Genomic DNA, 21912 nt, shown 5'->3' on the forward strand with positions numbered 1-21912 from the left:
CTGCCTCCTGAGTGCTGGGATTAAAGGCGTGCGCCACCACCACCCAGCACAAAGAAGCAATTTATAATGAAACATTTTGACTACAATCAGTCATTTTGACTGACATATGAATATAGGCTAGGTTTCTGGTCTTAATCAGTATCTTCATACTGGCTATGATCTCAGTGTAAACTAAAGTTCAGACAGTTACTATTAGCTTAACTTTCCTTCCAATAAAATCTTATATTTATTTATTAAAACCTTAATATTTATTTATTCCTGCTCTTGGAATTAACATACAAAATTGCAACTTGACCTCTACAAAAGCATTTTTTAAGCAATAAATTACTGATCTTCAGAACTGAGGTTTCTTGGTATCAGAACTTGGATCCGCTTTTAGTAGAAACTAAGACCTCAAGAATAACTGGTACTGCTTTCTTACTGACTTACTGTGTGCACAGGGAAAAAGTTTGGTGAATTCCTTCTTATTCAACAAAGGCAATGTATACTCTCATCTTTATCAACAACTCAAGAGTTACACTGAGATTTCCAATGTAGTGTTTAAAAGAAGAAGAAACTTATGCTGGAATATTAGGTAGAATTAAAAAGTCATTCCCATACTTTATAGGGATGATTCTCAAGTATAATCCTTTCATATAATGCAGCTATATTCTGCTTAAGTAATCAGTGGCAAAGAAAAAACCTTTGATAGTTGATACCTTTACTTACATGAAATCTCTGATCCACCTCATAGTTGACTTGTTTTCTGAAATCCTTTCACATAAAAAAAAAGGAAAGAGAATAAATTAGCAGAATGAGTTTAGAAAGTCCTTCCCAGAATACCAATTATCAAGTCTTTTAAAAATTAAATTTAGAGAGATATAGTTATTTCTTTACATAGAATCTATAGATAACATACTATCGTAACTCTATTTCTTATCTTTAAAAATGTGATGGCAGTCAGATGGTGGCGAGGCAGAGACATCTGGATCTCCATGAGTTCGAAGCCAGCATGGTCTATAGAGTTCCAGAACAGCTAGAGCTGTTTGCTAAACAGAGAAATCCTGTAGCAAAAAAGTGAAACCCAAAAAATGTGATGGCAACATAAACACTAGACAGATATAATTCAAATGTCAATACCTTTTGTGCAACCAGGAACGTAAGTCGTCGGATCCCATGCTCAACCAGAGTAGCTTTCTGTGAACAAACATAAAACGTAAAATAGATGACAACCAAATTTTACCTTACTTAGTCTTTACAAGATTCTAACTGGAGGGGCTAGTGGAATGGCTCAGTGGTTAAGAGCACTAGCTGCTCTTCCAGAGGACCCAGGTTCAATTCCCAGCACCCACATGGCAGCTCACAGTTGTCTGTAATTCCAGTCAATCTGGCACCTTTATACCACATGCACATAAAATAAAGTTAAGTATTTAAAAAAAAAAAAAGATTCTAACTGGAATAAGCACCCTTTCTGGGAAAAAGATCTCATCTCAGAATCTTCATTGCTCCTGGAATTAAACGTGAAAGAATAGAGGTTCTACTGATCAGGAGGGAAGGGAAAGAGAACTCTGCAGAGAAGCAAGGGTTATATGAACTCTTAGAGGTAGTTGACCTCCAGGTAAAACATACTGGAATGCTTACTGTTAACTGTCTACATGACAATCTAGAATCATACAGGAAGAGAGTCTCAATGAGGGATTATTTAAAGCAGGATGGTCTGTTGGCATGTCTGTTTGTTTGCTTGGTTTTGTTTTTTTAATTTTGTTTTGTTTGGTTCAGGTTTTTCAAGAGAAGGTTTCTCTGTGTAACAGCCCCGGCTATCCCAGAATTCATTCTGTAGACTAGGCTAATCTCAAACTCAAGAGATCCACCTGCCTCGGTCTTCTGAGTGTTGGGATTAAAGGTGGGTGCCACCACTGCCCTTGTGAGCATGTCTATATGGGGTATTTTTTTTAAAGTTTATTTTATTATTATTTTCTGTGTTATGGGTGTTTTGACTAAGTGTATGTCTGTGAATCACATATATTCAGTGACCAAGGAAGTCAGAAAAGGCCATCAACTCTCCTGGAACTGGAGTTTAAAGAAGGTTGTGAGCTGTCTTGGGAATTCAACCCAAATGCTTTGGAAGAGCAGTGTTCTTAACTGATGAGTCATCTCTCCAGCCCCTGTTTGAGGGTAATCTTGATTGCATTAACTGAAGTGGGAAGACCTGTCTCTTGTGAGTCAGTTTTCTTTAATGATGTGAGCCCTAGTAGCTTGAATAACTTCAGGGCAGGCCTCATTCCAAGGAGAGTTGTAGGGCAACACAAATTGGACTTATTGGAAAAAAAAAGAAAGAAAGAAAACTCAGAGTTGGGTGGGAAGTGACGTGAGGTGGAAATGAGATGAGTCTGGATGTGGATGAATATGATCAAAACAGACTGTCTAAAATAGTTGCGGAATTAATAAAAATATTATGGAGAGAAGGCGCCCAGTTAAGACATATTTCTCTTCTAGAGGACTAGAATTCAATTCCCAAGGAAGCAATTCAGGAAGCTCACAACTATCTGTAAAATCAAATGTACCTTCTGTGGGCACTTTCACTTATGTGCACATCTCCATAAACAGAAAAAAAACCACATGCATGCAATAATATATATGTTTATATATATATATATATACATACACACACATATATATATTTTAAAATGTAAATAAATAAAAAGCCACCAGGATCGGTGGTACATGTCTGTAATCCCAACACCCAAGAGGACACAGGAGAAGGATCATGACTTCAAAAACAACGCTCCACTTGGTATAGGTAAACAAGATGTTATAAGTCAACAGAGGACAGTGGTTTCAAGATAGCCTTAATGAGTCTTGAACTCCCAAATCTAAGTTTTCCTCAATTCTGTACTGTTTGTTTGCTCCAAAACACAAATAAATAGTAGGTTTTAAATGTCCTCACAAAGGAGCTACATGGTAATAAGCAGAAAAGCAATCCCACAAACTGATTTGGGAGAATTCATGAATAATAGAAAGAAAAAGATATGTAGACTTTTACAGCCCTCAGTAAGACTGCAGTTGGATTACATTCCTAGCTATGTAACATGAACTAACAGTTTATAGACAAATTATTTTTTTAATCATTCAAATTACATTTTTTGAGGCTAGAGAGATGGGTCAGTGGTTAAAACCACTAGCAGTTCTTTCAGGGGACACAGATTTGATTCCTAGCACCCATACAGCAGATCATAACCAGCCATAACTCCACCACTAGGGTATCCAACATTCTCTTCTTGCTTCCATATATATAAATATAGCACACAAACATACATGTAGGCAAAACACTCACACACACCAAATAAAATTAAAGATTACATTTATCTACTCATTTGTTTGTGTCTATATGGGTGTGAGTCCTGGGGATTGAGAGCAGGTCATCAGGCTTGGTAGCAGGTGTCTGAGACATCTTGCTGGTCTCCACATCTTAACATTCAAGATAATATATAGGCCAGGTGGTATTAGCAGACCTCTATGAATTAGAAGCAAGCCTGGTCTACAAAGCGAGTTCCAAGACAGCTAGAGCTGTTACATAGAGAAACCCTGTCTTGGGGAGGGTGGAGATGATATCTAAGTGCATTGATTTTATGTTTTATTTTTTGTTTTTCCAGGACAGGGTTTCTTTGCATAGCCTTGGCTATCCTGGAACTCACTTTGTAGACCAGGCTGACCTCAAACTCATAGATCTGCCTGCCTCTGGCTCCTAAGTGCTGAGATTAAAGGTGTGCACCATTATGCTTGTCAAGTTTTTGTTTTTATCAATTCCAAATTTTTTTTCTTATAAAGAAGCAAGTGTCTAGACCTTTTCCCCCCATTTCTAGATTTCTGCTATGATATTAAGGAGTAAAAAAATTGTTATTATTGATACTATAAGCAAAACCTAATAGGAAAAATCTATTTTCTATAGGCAAACTTTCATAATAAATTCCTAGGTCAAATAAAAGTAAACATTAGTCTAACACATTTAAAAATTATCCATACTGTCATCATACTCTTCAGTATAAGTAAACAAATACTGACATTACAATAAAAATAAAATGTGCTAAAAGAAAAGCGATGTGGAGATGCTCTCAGTATGCTGAGCAACAGAAACACTTCAGACACCAACAAAGAATTCCACTACAGCCGAAGCCTTCAAAGACAAGCATCAATAGCTATGTTCTGGCAAGGGAAGAAAATAACTTTAATAATGCCATGATTTAAAATCAAAATTGTTATGCTTTTAAAATTCCACAAGTGGCTGACAATAACAGCAAAGCAACAGGATTCTGATTACATTGTAATAATGCAGGTCTCACAGCAAGTCCACAGCTATTACCCAGCGATTAGGCGTCATCACCTGGAGAAACTCCATTTACACTGACTGCTTCAATCTCCTCTACAAGTCATTTACAAATATATGATCCTAATTTCTAGGAGAGAAAAAAAGACATGCTGGGACTAGAAGATTATTTGGACTATTTGGATCAACCTATTTGATAGTTTAATGTGTGCTTTTTAAAAAAAACTTTTTCTAAACTGCTAGAAGTATGATTATGAAGTAAAAAACAAAATAATTTATTACTCTAGTTTTTTTTTTCCAAAATTGCTTTTCTCTCCTCTTCTCACATCTATTTTAAAAATATGTAGATGAACATAGCAAATCTTCCAAGGTAAGCATCTTAACTGATGCTTTCTCTAGGCTCCTAGTGTTAGCATTCTGTCTTGACCCTTCCTAATGCCTTAAGCAAAGACACCAGATTTCCCTTTGCCTCAATGTACAAAATTGAAGGAAACTCTTTAGATCACTGCATAAGGGTATGCAATCTTAGGTCTTAGAAAAACAAAAAGCCTAAAACTATGAAAAGACAATCAAATACAGGCTATTTGTATCTAAAAAATCTAGACAGAAACTTTCACTGACTGCCATGTATAGCAGGACTCCTTCACTGAGGTAACCTTGGTTACTGACCAAAGGTTAATTTTATGTAGTAACCACATACTTCTCTGGAAGAACAATCTCCTTGTGTTGGCCACTGCAATTCCAACATCAGTTCACCTGTTCTGAGAGTGTCACAGTAAATGCTACTTGTATTAATTACTACATTATTTTCTCCCTAGGTATTTTTATCTGTTATGAATGCCAAGGGCACTAACTTTTTAGAGTGCTAAATTAAGTTTTAAAATAGCTACTAAGTTCTTTATAATAAGCAGTCAGTGCTATTCCTTCAAATGTAACACATGGGTATGACTATTACAGGCAGTTTTAAGAGCAGACCCTGACATCTATCACATATCATGAGTATAGCTCAGTAGCAGAGCAGTTGTCTGGTATGGAGGAGGCCAGGGATTTCTATTCCCAGATCATCACCACTGTTCATTACTGTCTTAAACATGACTATTCAGTTGCCCTCGCTAGAATTGATGAGGATAAAAATGTATCATTTTCTAAATATTATAGATCTGACATGAAAGGCTTTGCTCTATTATCTTCCACTTGGTTATAAAACAGTATTAATTAACCTCTCAGAACATGAGTTTTTCCATGTGTACACTAGAATAACTCCTGACTCATGTAAAACTTGTGAGATTATAGAAAGGTGCAAAAAAATTGAGATAGAATTTCTTTATAAATATACATTATTGTTTAAAGATGTAAGCTGCCACTTATCTCAAATACTTGGGAAGTAGAGGAAGGTATATCTCTTTGAGTTTGAGGCTAACCTGGTATACACAGTGAATTCCAGGTAGTCACAGTGACATCTTGTCTCAGAACAACAACAACAAAATCCCCCACAACAACAAAAAGCCAAAAAAAAAAAAAAAAAAAGTATGCGAGCACACACACAAACACACACATATACCCTCTCTTGTATGTATCTATGCTGATCAAGTAGTAATCATTTAAAAGATGAAGTTAGGTTAGCTACTTAGTCCTACCAAGGAGGCAAAATTTGATATAATTCCTTCAGAACTGAGGGAGGGGGAAGGGCACACGAGAGACAGGAAAACATCTCAGGAGAAGCAATAAAAATGACAAGAATCTGCTCATCATTCATGAGAGGGAGGGGGAATGGAGTGGAGGGGATCGGGAGAGGGGAAGGGGAGAGGGGGGAGGGGGAGATACTTGGGAGGAGGGGGAGGGAAACGGGAAACGGGGAGGAGGCGGTAATTTTTTTCAAATAAATAAAAATAAATAAATAAATAAAAATGACAAGAATCTAAGTGTTGAGTATGGAATTTAATAACAATGTGATATACACTCAAGTGACAACAACAACAATATCAAAAACCTGAAAAGGTAGCTGGAAGTATTGCAAATATTTTAATGGGGGGCGGGGAGCAGAAGACAGCATAGAAAGAACCTGCATGGAGTTGGGTACATATGGAGCTTGCCACAAAATGGAAATATTCAGCAGTGAACTCAAGATTGAACAATGAATGTTCAAAACTAAAACTCTAGGAGAGATTAGAAAACATACTTTAAAAAAAAATGAGTATCTGAGGTCTGATTATAAAAAAGATATTCATTATAGATAATTAAATTACTTTGGAATTTTCTTCCAGTAGGCAAAACTAGCCATAGTCTTGAGAGTTATGATAAAAGACAATCAATGAAAAACCTTCCAAGTAAGCCAGGCATGGTTAATTCCAGCACTCAGAAGGCAGAGGCAGGTGGGTCTCTGTGAGTTCAAAGTCAGCCTGCTGCTGTACAAAGCAAGTTCCAGGACAGCCAGGGCAGTTATACAGGGAAATCCTGTCAAAAAAAAAAAAAAAAAAAAAAAAACCAACCTCACAGGTAGAAAAAGCCACCAACATCTTTAAGCTAGTCAAAGACTCACATTTTGCTGGGTGAACTCTCTGAACATAGCTGCAAGCTTGTCATCTTCAATATCACCATCAGTCTTGATAGCCACATTCAGAATGTGTATTGGTTCATCCCTGGGGACCTGTAAACCAAGAATACAAACCAAAGAAGATTATGAAGCTGGCTGCTACAAAAACTGGAATAAGTCACAGTACCTAGTAGAACAGTAGCAATAGGATATTCTGGTTTGCTACTCAGTAGTAAAAAGCACACTCAAACTACTGCCCAACTGTCATAGCAGAGCTAAATAAAGCACATAAAACATCAAGAGCAGCAGTTTAAGGTAGCTTCAATTCTTGAAACAAACTTGAAAGTCACGGTGTTGCCTTTAAGCCCAGCACTCAGGAGGCAGAGGCAGGCAGATCACTGTGAGTTCGAGAGAAACCCTGTCTCAAAAAACCAAAAAAAAAAAAAAAAAAAAAAAGAAAGTCACGGTGTCTCCAGCAAAATGGGAGTTAAACAATCTGCAGGAGGGAAAGAAAGCTGCGTAACATACTCCCATTTACTATAGTTCCTCACATGGTATCAAATGATGGATTTATCAAAACATGGGATAACAAGGGAGGGAAAGAACAGAATATTCATTTACTGAGAAATCAGAAGAAGGGATTTCATTTAATAAAAGGACACCTTTAAAAACAAAATATCAAATTCCACCTTTAGAGTTTATATCCATTTATTTTTTTTTAATATTTCAAGACAGGGTTTCTCTGTGTAATTGGTGGCATGCACCACCACCATCTGGCTCCATTTATTATTTTTTAAAGTATTTTGAAGAGACATACAAAATCAAGTAATATATCACATTATAAAAGTACCATTCCAAAGTCAGAAAGATATAGTATAGTACAAGTCCATGTCTGGAGCTGGTTGTGGTGGTGCACGTCTTTAATCCCAGCACTTGGGAGGCAGAGGCAAGTGGATCTCTGTAAGCTTGAGGCCAGCCTGGTCTACAGAGTGAGAGCCAGGACAGCAGGACTACACAGAGAAACTGTCTTTAAAAACCAAAATAACAAAACAAAAAAATAAGTACTATGTCTGAGAGAGAAATGTAGTCTTCCAAAGAGAGTACCATACCTTCTCCTCATCATAGAGCGATGTATGACCAGACTCTGGGAACGTGGGACTTTGGGGTGGGGAGTCACAGAAGCAGCCCATTATTTCATCAAAGATCCTAAAAAATCACCAGAGAAACATCCACAATAAAAACTCAAGTGGCAGGAAACTAATGTTGCCATGGTAGATGAGTCTAAAAGAATAATCTATCCTATAGTGTGCTCAACAGTCAGCAGAATAGAAATACCAATAGCTAGAAATGACATGCAAAATATCACCAAGTGGCAGAAATTAGTAGGATGGATTGTTTAAACTTTAATAAACCTATATATTTTTTCTTTTAAAAAAATGATATAAAGCTTTTTTGATTTTGTTTTGTTTTCATATGTAAGATATGTGCAGTGCTGTCATCATCGCTCTTAAAGTAACAGAAGGAGCCTGGGACTGGAGCAGCGACAGGCCAATGTAATTACCCCTCCCCCTAGGGTAATGCATCAGTATACATCAAGAGATAGATGCTGAATGCATTTAATCAAAAGATGTATCGTCTCTAGTGGGACTCACTCTAGTGTTGTGTTTAATTTCTCCTGACATTTCACTCATCACAGAGCAGACAGCTTCTTCTGTTAGTTCCTGAGGAAAAGATGATTGTTTCTTTTTTCTTTTTTTCCTGTCCAGGCTTTATACTGCAAGGAGAAGCTAAGAGTCTCAACAAGGAGTAGAAATCAGAAGATATCTATCTCTCTGAGGGTATATACAATGAAGGCTGTATCTCTTTGGCTGGCTCATGACTCTTCAGGGGAAGCTTTATTTTTCAGTAAAGTGATATTCCCCAAAACTAGAAGTCCATGGCTTCCCTTGTACAGACACATTCCTAATGCCTTACCTGACAAAATCCTCAAAGGTCCGGAAAGAGACCATTCCGCCCATTCGCTGACAAGGTGGAGTGAATGAGTTGTCCAGCAGAACATCGCTGACACTAGCTACATGAGTCATGCCATAGTGGTTGAGGTTGGAGGCAAAGGACATTCTAAACAGTAAATCAAGTTCATTAGACAAGGAGCAAGGACTGGGAGATTAACAAGGGAAAAGGGGTGTGGAGAAAACTTTCATGTAGGGTCAGGTTACAGAGCAGATATGGTTTTTGTTGCTATTGTTCATTTTTGGTTTTGTTTTTTTCCCCACTACAGATAAGGCTGTAGCAAGATTCGTGCTTTGTTTGAATTTTTCAGCACTATTTTTTTGTCACTCCAAAAGTTCTTCAGATAGACATCTAAGGACTACCAGGGATGTTATGGTAGTTTGTAACAGAACGGTTTGATAGATTGGGTGAACAAGCAGCACATAGGGGTTAAAAACCATCCTGCATCTTCCCCATCTCCTTTTCTCAAAAAAAAAAAGACAAGCCAAGTGAGTTACCATTATTCAACATTTAAGACATTTTTCCTTAGGAATTGTAATAGGTTAAACATTCCCAGACACAGTTTTATAGATATCAAATAGTAATTCTAATTAAGAAGAATGAAGTAGTTTAGTAAATAATTCTAGCAAGTTATTTGTGGAACAGAAGTCCTCTAAAGGAACTTTATTGAGGTATTTATCCTTTCTATTGGTAGACTGAGAAATTTACTGATTAGAGTTCTCCCTTTCTGAAAGAGTTTAAGCCCATATTGCAAAAGTTCCTTTTTAAATTTAAACACTTTTGTACTAGAGCAAAAATACCTCTACTGAAAGCCTTATTAACTTTTAGCAAGATACAAAAGCAGAGCATTGGTCTCAAAGTATGTGTAAGCATGACAAGCAGTTGCTAAATGGAGATGCTTAAAGAGAGCTGAATTGATTTGTCCAATCTAAATCCAAAATGAATATGAATATTCTTTGATGCATCTCAGCAGAATGTACTTATAAATAATATCATAAGGTATTAATGATTGACCAATCGGGACAGCCTGTTAAAAAGGACCAAGCTAAAGGATGCCACCAGGATTCGTAAGACACATTACTGGCACATCGATCTGAAGTAAGTTCAGAGTGAGATGATGACACCTGCACTTTGGAAAACTATTTAAAAATCTCCCTGAAGAACACCACCTGCAATGTTGCAGGAGGAAGAGAGAACAATGAATGTGAGCTTGAGGTCTGGGCCCTCTGAAAAATCATATTTATAAAAGGCAATGAGGTGCTTTGTAGGATGGGAATGTTGCTCACACAGACTAAAGAGACTCACACTCATGGTTTTTATTCTTTTGGTAAGCGATGGCAATAGGAAAGGAACTTCATTTTTCAACAGTATTGGGAAAGAGAAGGCAGACTGAAAGAGGAAACCATTGATACCATGAGTGAAACAAACAAATGAAGCACACATCAAGCAAGTCTTTTATATATGGTGCTCACTAGAAACTGGGATTCTGAGCTGTATTAAGTCAGAAATGCTATTATCCTGATTTCTAGGATCACCAAGTATACTTATCAAAGGAGCAAGTTTGTGAGGCACCTTTTCTATTTGCCTATCACTAGACAGGAAAGAGGCAAAGGGTTCCAGAAAACATTTAAACAGAACCCCCTCTAAATAAGCTAACAGGCTGGGTTTGTGGCAAACATAGGGTTAAACATCTTTTTCACTTGATGGAACCCCATGGGAAATATATACATGATTCAGTTTCCCTCTACCACTGTGCTCATGGGCCCGAACAGTTAAGGTTGGCAGAACTGAACCAAGCTTACACGCTAAGGGAAGACCAAGGGCTTAGAAAAGCATACTCCCCGCCACCCACATTTAAATAGAGCTATAAGGCTATAATTTGTTTTAGTTACATAGTATTTTAAAGGGAGAGAAAAAAATGTAAGATTATAAACATTTTCACATGCAGCATCTACAAAGAATTTGCCATCAACTTGTCACTGCTTTAGCATTTTGTGGATTTAGTCCAGTCAGAATTGCTATCCTCTCAAACTTGCATGTGACCTTGCTTGGCTGAGGAAGCAGAGAAATGCAAAACACATATTAAAGTATCAGTTGCATATATAGACTTGGAAACTTCTCTCACGGCTCAATGTAACAAGACTTAATATATTTTTCCAATGATACTCTTACAAGTATAAAATAAAATGACTTAAATCATAATACTTTAGAAAAACAGTTAACAAACTGATGAAACATGAGATCAGCTATTTCTGGACTTTTATTCCTCTAAAAAGAGAAGCAAATTAGAGAAACTAAAAATTGAAAATACTATGAAAAATTTGCCAGGCTAAGAAGAGTAACCTTAAGGGTTTCTCCTCTGAAAGCCCCAGCTCTAATGAGAACTCAGCAAGATGTTGCCAGCAATGCTGAACATCAGCTGACACACTCCCTCTCAAGCAGAGCTCAAAGTGGTCTTTGCCGCACTGACACTTTTTAAGTACTTTTGGAACAGCTGAAGACATGTTTTCCAAACAGAAAGAGCAACTCAGTATGCCCAAGGGGAACCTGAGGATTCCCTAGCAGAAGATAACACATTAGTTTGTTGACTATAGTATTGTTTTTTTTACCTTGTTTCACTATTTTATGTTACTGGGGGAGGGTGCTTTTAGTTGGAAAAGAAACTAAATATACGGTACCTGTTTAGCGTGGGGATGTTCCCTCTGTAATTAAACAACCACAGTTAGTTACTGATAGGTTAGTGAAAGCCATAATAAAAGAATTGTCAGAGTAGATACAGACCAGTCACCAGGAGCTCCAGTTTAGCAGCTCTGGTATCAGCAAATGTAATTAAGTGCTCATTACCCTTCAATCCCCATGGTGCCTCCAAAGAGGCATCCTCCTGACCTACCTCACCACAGCAGCTGTTGAGGACAGGGTCCAGATGTATTTACCATGGATTTTTTTTAAAAAAGATTTATTTATTATGTATACAGTGTTCTTTCTGCACGTATTTCTGAAGGCCAGAAGAGGGCACCAGATCTCATTACAGATGGCTATTAGCTACCATCTGGTTGCTGGGAATTGAACTCAGGACCTCTGGAAGAACAGGCAATGCTCTTAAAGCACTAAGCCATCTCTCCAGTCCCAGATTTTTTTTTTCTCTAAATAACTCTCATTACAAAAAAATAATGTTGAATAGAGGTAAAACATGGATTGGTAAATAGTCAAGCTATATTATATCATACATTAAAACATGAAATATGATCCCTGACAAAATTTCTAAATTATTCCTTGCTCCTATTATAACGGCACAATAAGATGATGGTTCCATAGCTCCTACTGCCTTATTGCTTTTCTGGAATATGTAATGGATCTACAATCTCCTCTAAGGAAATTAATCTACTGATGCAGACACCCTGAAATTCAGCCACCTCTTCCTTTCTGAAAGGCACCAGGTTTCTTAGGGCAAAGGAGTTTATGAGTACTGAAAATTCTGAGGAACCTAAGTTATACTACTAGTGTGATAAAACTTGCTACAATTAATATTCTTTAATTAAATGAGTTTAGGATAACTATTTTTAATTGTTATTAGTTTGAAAACTCTAGGCCTTTCATAAATAAAACTGTACCTAAGTTTGACTAGTTTTAACTTCCTTATAAAGGATGTGCCAAATTCATGAAAGAAAGATTGAGGCAGGTGGTGGTGGTGGTGGTGGTGCAAACCTTTAATCCCAGAATTAGGGAAGCAGAGGTAGACAGATCTCTAGTGCAAGCAGCCTGGTCTACAGAGTGAGTTACAGGATAAGCCAGGGACACACAGAGAAAGCCTGTCTTGAAATAAACAAACAAGCAAGCAAGCAAACAGACTGAATTAAACAAAGAGGAAATAAGGCAAGACTCTTGAATTCTCTTTGGTATTTGAAAGTATTTCTCAGAATTTTGATGTCAGATATTTGCAAACAGAAAAATGAATCAAACAAAAACTCTTACTTTCAAAGTTAAAGTAGCAAAGGAATATCAGCCACAATTTAGGGGTACTGTAAGGAGGATTGACTGGTTGCTTTCTTAACCCTCTTACATTCTTTTAACAGCACAGAATCATTATTAGTGTTTTCTGGCATACAGAAGTCTTAATGGGCAAAACATACCGGGTAGTACTGCTGATGTGTGGGAAGAAGGATTAGAGAAGGAAAATGATGCATTTTCCAAGGCAATGAAAGGAGCAAGGTAGACTGAACTGGCCATATAAATAAAAGGCTGTGACATATCACTGCACACAAACTATACACCTTGTGTGATTTGTGAGCAGTGATGCTCTTTGTATTAAACCTGTGTCAGGGCGAGCTCATAAGACAACAAGACCTACTTGAAGTGCAAAACTCTTTACTGTCTGGATTCCATGAGCTCTCACTTCGGAAAATGGAACCTCATGAATACAGGAAATACACAGATTCTACAGCAAAGCTGGGGGTAGCTAAACAGAAAATTTAGTACAGATGGTCAAAAAAAAAAAAAAACCAGAAGTGTTTTAACTCTTTTGTTTTACTCTAAACAATGAAGTCACTAGCACAGTGGTTCTCTTACTAGGAACCCAGTTCAGAGAGAAGAAACCTATAACCAAAGCAATCTCTGACTCCATTCATCTAGGTTTGCAGAGTTTCAGAACCAGAACAAGTCAACTGTTAACCAAATTCTTAAACTAATAAAATGGACTCATTACTTCTGTAGCTACCCTAGTCCCCTCACCACCAGAAATTTTCAAGTTCTCATAGGGAGCCCCTGTTGCTTTGTCATAGAAAATACTTATTACACAGTGTGGCAAAAGAGGGGGAGGCAAAACCTCCCAATATTGTCATTTAATTAAAAGAACAGTTCCAAATCAAATCAATCATCCTCATTGGTAGAGTAAGAATTTAGGGGTCATAAAAAAGTTGAATGAGAGGAAAAGACAAACTATTTTTTAACAGGCCAATGCTTAGTCATATCATTAAAGATTATTTGTACAGGAGCTGCTATCAGATCAGTTAAGAATTTGATCAACATCAATATAGACTTTAAAGGACAATAGAAGTTTTCTGAGTCCTGAAATTCTTGACATTAAGTTACTTCTCATTTTATTGAACCACCAACCTAGAATGGCTACGGAGCCTGTATGAATGCAAAGTTAGAGTTCTAGCTGAGTCCTCTTTAATATAACAAACACTGACTTCTCTGACCGTTTCAAGTTCTTTGAGCCTTATACAACCCCTTACAGCCGAATTTCGTTTTGCTTGGTTTTAGATAGCCCCTACACAGATCTAATATCATATAAAAATGTTCCTGGTTATTTTGCCTTCTAACTGAAAAAAAAAAAAAAGAACCCTATAAAAATGATAGGGATGCATGCAAATCAGCAGTGGTTATATCAAGCTGTGGCTGAGAGTTAGTACAGGGCAAATCTTTTGAAATTAAGCAACAAAGCAGAAACAGAAGAGGTCGGCTGAGTAACCTACTAGCAGCCAGTAACAATAGTACCACAGGAGAAAGAGCAATTTGACTGGCTGTGACCAGTGGTGGTCTCCTCATGTGACTGTATTTCAGCAGAAGAATCCAAATCAAGAACTGTAAAAAATATGTCTGAACAACAAATTTCTCTTGGTGTCCCTCCCCAATCTCCTCACAGTTCAGATGCCCTGATTCCATAGCAAAGCTTCGGTTTACAATAAAATGATTATTGCCTCATTCATTTGCAGCCTCTTCAAAGCCCCTTCTTTGCTCTGACGGAAGATTGTGCTCTTCCTGAAACAGGGATGCCAACAGGGTTACAATACATTACTGCTGCCTGCTGTATAATTAGCTACCAATCCACAGCACAAAACTACAGGGATTGACAGATGCCCTGGATTCTGCTTTTCCTTCCCCCTAGAACCAGCTAGTCTTCCCTGACAAGAAGACCTTGGGCTACACTAATATTATATTGAGAGTTTTAAACTCGACTCTCCAATCTTACAAGTCCTGAGTGCCAAAATAATACAGCAGAGGCTAGAAGCTGAGCCATGGACACAGGAAAGCACTTTGGTAAGCACTTAAACCTGCTGAGAATCTTCTCTTCTGCCGGATGCTTGCATTTTATCAACAGACTACCCTGAATGAATAAAGCAAGCACTGTAGGATTATATTTATTTATAGCTCATTCTACCCTGCTAACTACAATCAAGTGTTCCCATTGCTAAAAATGCTACAAGTTGGATGACTTGAGTGTCTCAGTACTATACAAAAGAGGGTTCTAATCTCTGGATGTCAAAGATTATCAACATTCTCAAGAATGAAGGCAGGCTGCTGATTAGTCAGTCACATGAAAGATTTCTCATTTCTAACTTTCTTCACAAATAAAAAGAAGGTCTAAAGACTACTGACCAACAACTAAAAACCTAAGGTGCCAAACCACTAAACCCAGCTATGAACAAAAACAAAATGTGTTATCAGGGAAGAACACAGCCAACCTCTTCTGAGTGTAAGGCATGAGAAAAGCAAAGTACTTGAGCTAAAGCACTCAAACACAGAAGGCCAGATTTACAGGGAACAAACACCACAGAAAATGCAATGCAACCCAACTTAACTAAAGCATGGATTTTTATCTAAGAAATAGGTAGAAACACTAAAGGTCCTTACCCATTATGAAATATGCATGGAAAAATACAGCAAGTATATATTCACCTTCATCACTAGCATCATCTTTCATACTTAAGTGAATCATGAAATGTTTTAAAAACTGCCTAAGTTAAATACTATGTGTTATATACAAAATTTATTTTCAGTTTTAAGTTTTGTACTCCCAGACTGTCAACAATATAGAGCCAAATGCAGTCACAGAACTTACATCATAATGTGCTTTAGACATATTTGTATAATTAAAAAATATATTTTAGAATTTTCACTACACAGAGTAACTGAAAAACTTGTTCTTCATTATTCTGTTCTACATTATTCTGAGACATTTAATATGTTCAAGGTTAGGTGAAATCCCTAATATCAAATCATCTAACAAACCTTCAAAAAAAAAAAAGAGGCATTAGGATAATGGTTCAGTATAACAAGGTTTTGGCATTTTTAGCACTAGTAAATGATACTATTGTTTCAAAAGTGGAAAAGGGTGAGGACGGGAGTGGGGTGAGGTGGAGGGAATACAAATACAACAGACCTTAAGCCTTAATGAGAAAAATGGCAAATGATAAAGCCTGAGCTCTAGGATCAATCCAAGTAAAAAACTAGTTGAACTCAAAGAGCTGGGCTCATGGACTCTGAAAACTAAGAGTTAGTTTCCTGAAGTAGAGAAGCTGTCCCAACTATACTTACATAAGAAAATAACTGAGGAATCCTACATACATCTCCTCAAGGATAACTGCTAACTGGCTACAATTCACAGTTTAAAACTGATTCTTGGAAAATGAAAATTATACATAATAGCAAATAAAATCTAAATTCTAATATTTTCTTTTTTAAAAGGAAATATACGAAAATAGACGTGTCACCGGTCCCTAATTACCCTTTAGCTACTAGTCAAACGAAGGGAATACGAAGAAAAAGGTAACTCTAGACCAGGGACGTCTGAATAAAACAGGGTGCTCTGATGAGCAACACAAAGGAAGCCAAGTAAGCTGAAACTACAGTCCACAGAGAAAACCGGGCAATTTTAAGTTCAAGAAGAAAATAACACACCAAATAAAGGATGCCTAGTAAGGATGAGGGAGGAAATCACAGGGATTAGCAAAGAACTAGCAACCTATTTAAAACAAAGAAAATCATTGAGGGAACCAGAGATGGCTCGGAGGCTGTTCCAGAGAAATGCAGCTTAATTCCCCGGCACCCACATGGTGCCTCACAACCATTTATAACTCCAGTTTCTGGAGACCCAATGTCCTCTCCTGGCCTCTGAGGACACCAGGCATGGACATGGGACATGATGCAGACATATATTCAGGCAAAACATGTACATAAAAATAAATAGAATACTGAAGAAAAGCCTTGAGAAAACTTTATAAATTAATTAACCAAGTGTACTAAAAAGGAACCTTCCCTTGTTTAGAGCTGCCCTACTCATTTGCAAATGTGCTTTTGCCTATGTTTCAACAATCTAAGCAAGTATAACAAATATAAATCTAACAAAACATAGGCCTTCAATACAAAAGGTATCTGAAGCATTTTCCTGAACAAACAACAAAACTCACTGCTGCTGCCAGGTTACAGACAAAGAACCATGTTCTATTCCAACGTATGGGGGTCAAATCAATAGTGGGAATTCTAGCAGTTTTTATAGCTATGACAGCTTACAAAGACATTCCTAACACCATGCTCAACAATTTTAGTCAAGGACTAGGAAATGCAAAAGTAACTGGTTAAATAGGATGTTGTTATTAAACCAGCATGTCTGTAATCCTTCCATTTAGGAAGTGAAGACAGGAGGATCTAGAATTCAAAGTCATTCTTGGATACATATTAAGTTCGAGACCAGCCTTGGCTGTATTTTAAGGCCTTGTCTCAAAAAGATACCTGCCACTCAAAAAAAGTATTTTCTTCCCCCAAAATTTTTTATTTGTTAACTCCAGTTGGAGAAAAGGTTTAATCTGCTTTGCATTGGTATGTGATTCTACATTCTCTATTTTAACAGAGCAATTATTGAAGTACGTGTAAAGTGTTATAATTCTGTATCTGGTGTGGTACTTCCTGTAACTACTAAGAATAGCAACCTAAGATGTGTTTTACCCCCTCTCTCCTAAGAACAAGACCATGAATATAAAATAAAAGGACTCAATATAATTGTCCTAATTAAATTTTGGCCTAGATTTGAGCTGAACAGTATGGCAGTAACTACCTGTGTATGGTCATGGAGTGATAGACAAGTAGCTAGTCTATATTGAAGTATGTTATATATGTAAAATTAACTGAATTTCAAGGACTAAATATGAATAAGAAAAAATATTACATTAATATTTTTATTATATATTAAAAAGATATTTCATTTTATTGATTTTAATGATATGTTATTACAATTGTTTCTTTTTATACTTTCAAAAGTAGCAAGTGGGAAATTTAAAATTACATATGTGGCTTACATTAGATTCTACTACACTGTGTTGAACTATTAGAGGAACTTTACAAACAGTCACTGAAGGGACTCTAATCCAAAATAAATCAGGGATAGGATACCAGGATACCAATATGTGTGTGTGTTTTTTAAAGATACTGTTTAAATAATTTTGATAATCCTTAGAACACAATGAAAGAAAAATAATAGAGTTATAAAAAATTAGCTAAGAATTTTTAAAAGGGGGTAACAGGTTTATTGAGAGTTTTCAGCCATTTTCTCAGTTGCTAGCAGAAAGACTCTAAATCCTTGGAGTTTCCCAAGCAGTGGGAGCACATTTTGCTATTTATGCCTCCCACGCATCTCATCTAAGCTTATGCTAAGAGGTGACATGACTCCAGACAGAAACTGGTCAGTCACTAGAAATACCAACTATGTGGTCAAAGGCTTAGTGCTTTGTCCTAGCCTGACCTCAGGGGAGGAAAGATTGAGTACATTCACTTGGCTTATGATTTGTGCCATCATGCCTATGAAATAAAATCCCAATAAGAACCCAACACAAGATTGTTGGGAGTTTCCTGACTGGTGAATACACGGATGTGCTGAGAAGGAAAAGGTGGTGTGCCTTGATTCTACAGAGGAAGAACGATGACACTGGATTTGAAGTTCTCCCAGACTTCCTCCATAGGTTTCATTTGCCTAGTCCTGATCTTTAGTCTTTATAGTAAAACCAGGGCAAAGCACAATGAGGTACAACCATACACCTAGCACTCAGGAAACTGAGGTAGAGGGGCTGTGAATTGAGGGGGCAGCCTGAATGACATAAGAGCTTTGACAGAGCTGCAAATAAAACTGTGGTGCTTAGGTTCTGCAAAATTATTAAACTGAAGAAACTATAGAGACCACCACCACCACCTTTGCAGTCCAATGATCAGAAATATGGGAGGCCTAGGGATGTTCCATGGAAGGCCACGTGCCTGCTTGATAGTATCTGGTCAAATCTGATATGGGTAGAATCAAAACTGAATTGTAATCCATCAATTGGAATCAGAATAAGGTTATAATTCCAAATATATTTGTAAGCAAATATAAAATCTTATCGAATATAAAATCAAATAGCAAATCTATAACTTTCTGAATAAGCTATTCTCTGAAACTAAATATATTATTCTGGGGTCAAATGTAATCATCAGATCTTAAACTTATATAAAAAAAGGCTTTAGAGCTTAAATTAATTTACACATTTATAGATTTGTGTGTGTGTGTGTGCAAATGCATGCTCAGGTGTGAACATACACACATTCTTGCCTGTCTCTCCCTCTCCAGTATGGGGTTACAAATGTATTCCTTGTACCTGACATTCACATGGGTGCTGGGGATCTAAACTTAGGTCCTCATCTTTGTGTGATAAGTGTTTTACTGACTAAGCATCTCTTCAGCAGATATTTAAAATTTTCACAAAGATTATTTAACTTTATTTTGCATTTGTCTTCACTTGCACATCCATATAAACACTATTTCTACTAATAATAATAACATTCCAGCAACTTTACAATTACACACATAATCAATGGAAACTTTAGAACCTATAGATTATATTTCTTTTCAAACCTGGCCTTTATTCATGGGAGTATATACATTATGTCTGTTGGGAGAAACAAAAACACTTTGAAGCCATATCAGCACTAACCAAGACTTACTTCCTTCATGTATAAAGGTGAATAAGGCTTCTAAACAAAACAGTTAAGCATTACTTTCAATTTCTAGTCATCTTTTTTTTTTATCAAACTAAACAAATAGCCTCAAAATTTAAAAGACAGTGCCAGAGAGACAACTCCTGCAAGATATCTTCACATGTATATACACAGACAACACATACACACACGCAAATGTAAAAAGAAAAAAGATAGGGTGAGAGCAATTCACAAAGACAAGGGGAGCAATGTGGAAGGAAGTCATCAGAATGAGCCCTGCAGGCTGACTACAAATCACTGCCCACAAGAAAGAGGCAGGAGAAAGCAGGAAGAAAGGGAGGTTGTCTTGAGAATTACAGAGAATTAAGTATAGCATGTAGTTCTCTACAATTATTCAAGGAATGCTGGAAAAGAAAGACCTAGTGCCAAGCCCATATGTGCCACAAGTACTTGGCTGCTCGATGAAGGACAACCATTCGTTTCTAGAAAATGAGATTCTGAAATCCATGGAGGCAAAAACGCACTGAGATGCTTGCTAAATCAAGGATATATGCTTTTCTCTGCCAGCCACAAGATATTTTTTGAGGTGGAAAAGTAAAAGGATCTTCTGAGACAAAGAAGAGACATACTTTCCTGAAGATGCCTCTGTTATCAGTCGACCTCTGCTGGATCAACAGTGGCATCCAGTGGCCAAAAGTCTTAGCACAGACTTCTTTGTCTCCACAAAGGCTCTATTGCTTTGGGTGAAGTGGCAATTCAGAACAAAACCATTTCTGATGTCTATGACTAAGGATCCCCAAAGACATAGTGGTTTGTAATACCATGCGAAGAACCAAAGGCAATAAAGAAGAAATGGAGAGAAGCAGAGTATGATTGGCTGTGGTATTTATATTTCCTGTGGTGTTACTAAAAAGAATAAAAATACAGGAGGGAATGAACATGTGTATCTTGGAAATCTTAGAATTTCACTGTCACAGAATATTTTTAAATGGGTATATAAATAATTTCATTTTAGACCCAAAGCAAAACCAAATTTACATATGCACATTTTAAAGGATGTGGGAAGAGAAAAATAATGGAACTAGATGGCCAATTAAGCAACTGATCTATATTTAAGAAGTTTGGCTTTCAAGTGTGAATACAAAAAAAAGAAAAGAAAAAGAAAAGCCTGACTGGTTTACCACTGTTAAATTCGGGTGTTAATGTTAAGGCAGAAGGAGACTGGCTCAGGTAGATTAACCCTGGTTAGCACATGACAAAGCAGAACTTGTACACAGCATTCTTGTCTGTTTCAACTGATGTCTTAAATTAGAGTATGTGTTGGGGGTGGTCTGGCAAGTCAAATGTTCATGTGAGAAAGGAAAGAAGGAATCAAAAGAAGGGAAGAAAGAAGAAATGGAGGGAGGTGAGAGGGTGGTCTTTAATTACATATACAAACAAGAATGAACAGAATAACCCTAACCACCTAGAAACACGCTGCTTTTCCCCAGAAGACACAGGCATTAAGAAGCTCTTCTCAGTTCAAATCTGTCCATTTGTTTATTTATATTTCTTGTTGCAAATATCAAGGAATTGTCATTTAGCACTCCCCTTGACTATGTCTTAGGCCACTGGCTAGATCAGGTGTATGTACCAGCTCAAGCTCACCTGTTTGGATGAGATGTGGGCAGCATGAACTGAAATTCCACCACGCAGGTGTTGTCCTTAAGCTGGCGGTGTTGTACGCTGTTAAGTTCGTAGGCAATATAAGCCCTTCGAACATATACCTGGTTAAAAAATAATCCCTAGTAAATATACTTCAGAAACAGAAATGAAGAGGATGGCTGAAACAAGGAAATGTCTAATTCATTAGCATAACAGAAGAGAAATCAAGCAGTTAGAAAAGCAAGAGGTGCTTATTCCAGGCTACTTTTTTTTTTTTTTTAAATCTATCTTGTACCACCACCACCACCTCCAATCTGACTGCCCCAAATCAGTTCTGAAGGATTTCCATCCTCAACTACATGAAAAAGCAGTGAGGAATAATGTGACATGTAATATCTCAAACCCACTAACTCTATCCAATAGTTAAAGAAACAGCAACAGAGTATATCTCAGCAAAGACCAGCAGTTCATACTCCCAGACTTCGTATTCAATTTGCCATGCACATAACATGCTACATGAGGTTCTATCAGCAGGTGAGGCATATGAGAAGGCATTTAATTAAATGACATGAAAGCCTGGAAAAACACCAAGATATTTCAAATATTTGATATTTACTGAGTAGGATACTTTACACTTTAACCACAGAGTACAAATAAAAAATAACTCAAGAAAGCTAACAAC

At 37.0% G+C, this 21912-nt stretch overlaps 1 protein-coding gene across 2 annotated transcripts in view; it reads right to left on the reverse strand.

Annotated features, from left to right (window-relative positions):
* The window catches only part of Acaca (acetyl-CoA carboxylase alpha), a 153947-nt gene that overhangs the window by 105605 nt on the left and 26430 nt on the right, over window positions 1–21912 (reverse strand). The window contains exons 14-20 of one of the 2 annotated variants that reach the window (XM_050119581.1): window positions 21234–21352; window positions 11525–11548; window positions 8811–8954; window positions 7946–8042; window positions 6843–6950; window positions 1120–1176; window positions 709–753 (exon numbers count right to left, since the gene is read on the reverse strand). In XM_050119581.1, coding sequence (XP_049975538.1) covers window positions 709–753; window positions 1120–1176; window positions 6843–6950; window positions 7946–8042; window positions 8811–8954; window positions 11525–11548; window positions 21234–21352 — 594 coding nt within the window. The remainder of the gene's footprint in view (window positions 1–708; window positions 754–1119; window positions 1177–6842; window positions 6951–7945; window positions 8043–8810; window positions 8955–11524; window positions 11549–21233; window positions 21353–21912) is intronic. The other variant, XM_050119583.1, reaches the window with a different exon arrangement.

This window comes from Alexandromys fortis, unplaced genomic scaffold, assembly GCF_014885135.2.
Source record: "Alexandromys fortis isolate MF-2015 unplaced genomic scaffold, M_Fortis_MF-2015_v1.1 scaffold_173, whole genome shotgun sequence".
In the NCBI taxonomy this organism is placed as follows: Eukaryota; Metazoa; Chordata; class Mammalia; order Rodentia; family Cricetidae; genus Alexandromys; species Alexandromys fortis.